Source organism: Saccostrea echinata, unplaced genomic scaffold, assembly GCF_033153115.1.
Source record: "Saccostrea echinata isolate AGI-Se365-2 ecotype Australia unplaced genomic scaffold, CSIRO_AGI_Sech_v1 ptg000056l, whole genome shotgun sequence".
Classification (NCBI taxonomy): domain Eukaryota; kingdom Metazoa; phylum Mollusca; class Bivalvia; order Ostreida; family Ostreidae; genus Saccostrea; species Saccostrea echinata.
In genome coordinates, this window is record NW_026889805.1 from 13,034,340 (window position 1) to 13,039,983 (window position 5,644).

The 5,644-nt window shown below is 35.3% G+C and overlaps 1 protein-coding gene across 1 annotated transcript; it reads left to right on the forward strand.

Moving 5' to 3' along the window:
* The first annotated feature begins 3,410 nt into the window (after positions 1 to 3,410).
* LOC133173855 (uncharacterized) lies at positions 3,411 to 3,941 on the forward strand. The gene has a single exon (XM_061308928.1). The coding sequence runs from the start codon at positions 3,411 to 3,413 to the stop codon at positions 3,939 to 3,941; it is 531 nt and encodes a 176-aa protein (XP_061164912.1).
* Positions 3,942 to 5,644: the final 1,703 nt, after the last annotated feature.

The window sequence follows — 5,644 nt, forward strand, 5'->3', positions numbered from 1 at the left end:
GGATATAATTGGCACTGTAGTGTCAAAGTACCCAAAGAAGAGAGATTTTCCTCCAGTTTAATTACTTGTCCACTCAGGGGTTTGTCACATTATTTTTTTACCCTTCAGAGGCCAGTTTACCGGGTCTTTGGTCACTGAAAGGGATTGGGCCTTGTTCTCCCTGTCCATCCAAGAGGTTTCTATGCAGATGATTATGATACCTTCTTTTATACTGCTTGTCTTTTGTCTCCATTAAGACATCTCTATTCCATGGCAGCATTAATGCTAATGATTGTTCATGTGAGATACTTTTAACGGTTTCTTTTAATTATATGTTTATGTTTCTTATAATGCAGTTCTTTGCTATCAATTCTATCAAGATGTCAAACATAGAAAACTCAGATGATGCAACCACTTATATGTGAGTGTTTTTTTTTTTTTTTTTTTTTTTTGAAATGGAGGAGGTTTTTGTCTTATTTCAATACTCTTGATATATCTTTTACAATTAATAAATAATCTTGTGTTTCATTCTGTAGTCTTTGGCACATTCCTGGGTTCCACACAATCAAAGATTATTGGTGACATCGATTTAACTAATGAGGAAGATAAAGTCATTCTCTGTGTATGTCTGCCTGGCTGAAACTTCCAACCTACCTCAATAGGATTCAAAACGATGAAAGATGACTGAAAACAATTTCAGTCGAGCAAAGACACGATTCTGAGTAGAAAGAAATAGTTCAAATCCTTTGAAATGTAAAAGACTGATTTTCAGATTAAAGGTTAATTTCACTATTTTTTCATCTTAGCAAAAAAAAAAATACCCCGGTAGATGAAGTAAACGAACAATAATCGAATCTTTAAAAAAACTACAAACAACACAAATCTGTGAATAGGATGTTAAGTTTGAACCCTTGGAAATACCACATGTAGGAATAGATGCTTAAAAGAAGTAAGCATCGCCTGTCGACAGGTCATACCTGTCTTGAGCCCCAGGTATTGATCAAGTAGACGGAATATTCCAGTTTAGTAAACAAACAAAGGCCTAAAAATTGTATTAAATATGCCATTCAAAATACGATCCAGTTTGTTTTTGTATTTGCTTACACGGCCATTATAACCACCATAGAATTTATGCAATTCGCTGTCTTAAAACAATTTTATTGAAATCCCTGTAATATAACCTTATTTTTAGTAGCCTGTCTCGGTTTAAACTTGGATCGTATTTAGAACATCCTCTTAAGTATCAAATAAGTTGGGAGATATATTCACAAAGTGCAGGTGATATTGGAATATTACTACATAAAAAAAAGAAATGATGGCGATGGAAAAGCCTAAGCCATCTTGTCATATAGTTTAATTATTAGTTGACTCTCATCATGTCTAGTCAGTAAAACATCCTTGTACAAAGATGTGGCAGACTCCGTGGTGTCTTTGATTTCAAGCTTTGTAGAAATAGTTTTTGTTTGTTTGTTTGTTTGTATGTTGTTTAACGTCCCTCTCGAGAATTTTTCACTCATATTGAGACGCCAGCACTTGCCGGTGGAGAGCTGCAAATTTTGTCCTATGCTTGGCACTTACGGCCATTGAGCAGTGAGGGATCTTTATCGTGCCAGCACCTACTGCGACAAAGGGCCTTGGTTTATACGGTCTCATTCGAAGGACCGGTCTCCACGTCCCACAGTTGGATTCGAACCCGTAAGGATTAACTCCTTACTTCGCGACCCTAGAGTACACGCTCTAACCACTGCGCCACGCCGGCGACAACAAAAACAGATCTACTTATAAAGGAGCACATTAAATGTCCATCTGAATTCCAACAGATTGTTGCAAGACCTGGTCTCCAAAGACTATAAAGATGTTGTCAATGAGGAACTCCAGCAATTTTCTAATATCAACCTCTAAATATAGAATCAGAGTGAGTTTTTAGATGACCAATCACAAGATATGAAAATTTCCGACTTCCAATATTATTGAAGAAGCAGTTGTCTATAATATCAAAAAAAGCCTAGCTTTTAATATATCGTTTTAATCAATTCTCATTCATATTTTCTTTTGAGTTTACCAGTACTTCATGCCATGCTCAAGAGTGAAACTTTCCCGGGAGGTCAGGCTCTAGAGTGAAACTTTCCTTCGGGGGAAGTTTGACTCCAAAGCAGCGGTTTCGTTCTAGAGCCACACTTCCCTGAGGAAGACCTAATCTACTAGTAGTTATAGAGTCAAACTTCCCCTATAGCAGGTCTTCGCCCTTTATTTTTATCTTGCTTTAGCTAACACTAGTTCCCCCCTGGTGGACCTCTGACTCCAGAACAGGAAAACCCAATGTGAAGTTTCACTCTAGAGCCGTAGAAAGTAATTTTTCATCATCAGGTGTCATAAGTTTGGGATATTCAAGTACATGTATGTATGCTCCCCTGGTACAATTTTTTGTGTTTATGTATGAATTTAAATCAATGATAGCTTCAAACTATTTCATTTCACTGTTTATTCAAGACATCTCCATTGAGGCTAACTCTAGAGTTCTAGGGGAGGTCTCGCATACACTGTAATCAGACTGGACATCAGGCATAGCCTATATAAGAGCCCTCTCCAAGTATGTCAAGGTTACAAATGTTAAAAATTGAAAACTGAATCATGGGTGATGGTTTACAATTAATGATGAAATTGTTCATAATAAATTATATTAATTGTTTTCCTAAAATTTACAATATAAATCACAATTACAACTCTTTTCTTTAGATCTCTTTGTTTATTATTTTCAATAGCAATCTGTACATGTATAGTTACAAGACATCCATGCAAGGCGCAACACCTGTTAATCACTCGATATTAATTTCTAATGTAAACTTGAAAGAAATGAAAAAGATAAATTATACACAAGAGTTATTACCTAGCATATATTCTCATTATTCAATAAAATGAGAACACAATAAAAGAATGCAATAAACAACAAAACCAGAAACATATGGGTTTTTTTATTTCTCAAGTTTTCTTTCTTGTGATTTAATAAAATAAATGCGTCATCAAAATAAAAAATAAATATATCTAGATTTTTAAATTCCCAATCAGAAATGAAAGTTTCATGAAAATCGAGCGAGCCATTTTCGGTGATGGTCAGGCTTTAGATCGGAGGGTAATTAGTCGAATTTTGGGTAAGCAAAACTGTTTTTTTTTTTGTTCTGTTCTGGTGTTTATAGTCATATTTGCTACCGAATTAGTGCAATTATTGGCCATTTTTGTGAAAAAGTGACTTTTCTCATAATGAGTGACTCAAAGTTTAAAGGTGAGAACTCCTCACAGGTACGAAATCCTGGTTTAACGTCTCTACCCTCAGCGGTCACTGGTGCGTTACGCCACATGTTCGTTATCGATACCAGCTATCTATAACGGAAAAGACGGACTCTTTTAATACACTGCAAGAGTCGTTAAATAACATGCAGAAGGATTTATGGAATGAGGATGGTGTAGATGACATAATTAGGTACATCGCTCAACAGCATGAAGACAATCAATCTGAAATTGAAACCCTAAATCTGGAAAATATTACTCTCCGTAAGGAACTTCAACTGTTGAAATCAATTGTGGTAAATCTGGACAGGAAAGTGACACAACAAGCAAGTGAGATTGTAGACCTGAGAGGAAGATCGATGAGGGATAACATTCTAATCCATAATCTGGCAGAAGAGGATAACGAGGATCTTAATGCAAAAGTTCGCCAGCTCATTAGCGATCATCTAAAACTGGACGTCAGTTTTATTAGAATTCATCGTAACGGACCGCGAATGCCAGGCAATAAACCTAGAACAATTACTGGGAAACTTTGCGAGTTCAAAGATAAGGACCAGATTTTTACATCCCAAAGAGCTTTGCGGGAAATGGACAAAAAAGAAAATAAGGAGAAAAGTACTTTACCTTTTTACATTACACCTCAAACACCAGTGCAAATTAACGAAAGTAGAAGGTGACTTAAGGAGATCAATACACAGTACAGGATGAACAAAATAGAGACAAAGATAACTGGGAATAAAGTGGTGTTTCCTAACAAAAATGTGTATCGGGAAAGGTTACAACGCCTAGAGCTGAAGATCTGCTCTTTGTGGACGAGGCAGAAAGGAAGAGGAAAAGTTAAAAGAGATAGAGGTGGTGATAAGTTGCGGTGTCAACAAAAGCTAGTACGCATGCAGAGGTCAGACACTTTTACAAAAAAGTCATGAGTGACCAAGACTTCGCCAGCGCGCACCATAACGTCCTAGCTTGCACAAGGGAACATCCGCGGAGGATACTGCGACGATGGAGAATACGGCGCAGGTAGGAGAGTTGTCCGGCTTTTAGGAGATCAAAGTGCCACCAATGTCGCATTTGTCATTTCTAGGAAATGGGGATACCATATTGGACCAAGGCGCTTCGATATCATATGTGATACCGTGCTCAGTGCTGCCAAAAAATTCTGAACAGCTAAAGGAATGAATTAATTCACACCCGCATTTACTGTTACAGAATAATTTCTTTTGATAATGTCTCGTTAAACTTATTAAGTACTATACATACCTTGTTTCTATAGGTGTATGAGAAACCGCTTATACATTTATGCATACAAGTTAAAGTGACACCGTGACGGAAAAACGGGAAATTTGACGAAAGTAGAATTTTTGCATGACACATGCAAATTTTGTTCAGTTCTTGAAGATATTAGGTTTCAGAAAATTACAGGTTTCAGAACCAAAAAAATCTACTTTTATGGAGGAAAATAAAAGTAAAAAAAAATCATTGTATAACCCAACACAAAAATATTGCTTCACTATTTCCTCTTTATTGTACGCATGCGCTGAAAAGTTGAAGAATTTACCATGGTGTCAATTCCATAGATATAAATGTCGGATGACCGAGAATTTTTATACAATCTTCAAAAAAGATTATCAGAACTTATTCCTAAATTTTGCTTGCTCCAATTCAATGTTGTTTACAAGTTTCACGCTAAAAATAAAGGACGCGTGACCTTGACATTGTTGTCATCGACGATAAAACCAAAGCGATAGATACAACATTTGTTTTTCCGGCACTTACATTTTGCAGTTTTTTTCTTGCTTTACAGTGCAGTAAAGTGTTCAAAACTTTGCTATATCCATATTTCACATAAATCTTTTGTTTTGTGATACAATTATCTTTAAAAAAAAAAAAAAACCACATGATTTTGACTCATTATGTAACTTTAATTCATGTAGATATATATGTATCTAAGTTTTCATACTATCTGTCATTATGCTTTATGTTTATGTTTCCTTTTTCTTGCCTTTTCTCGTAATTTAATTGCAATTCTTTAATTATTATTAATATTTTTTATTAGATATAGAATTGATTTTTTTATCCTTTTGGTAAAAAAGAAAAAATGTTTTAAATCTGTTTTCCCTCTTCTCCTGTAGTTTCCAAAAAGCTACAACGTTTTCTTTTTTTAAAATGTTTATTAAGTTTTTTGAATTTCTTTTCCACGTTCGTGTTTGACGTTGTTTTTTTCCGGAAGTGTATATTGTATCGGACATATTTTTTTTCATTATGTTGAAGTAATAAAGTCCAGTTATGAGGGGTAGAATAATATAAGTTGTTGATTAACTTCAGATAAGCCCGATTCCGCTATTTCCCTCTTCGTTATGACCACATCAGAGGCTACGAA

Bases quoted from the DNA above. Each gene is read 5' to 3' on its own strand.
- LOC133173855 (XM_061308928.1), top strand. From the start codon at position 3,411: ATGCAGAAGGATTTATGGAATGAGGATGGTGTAGATGACATAATTAGG.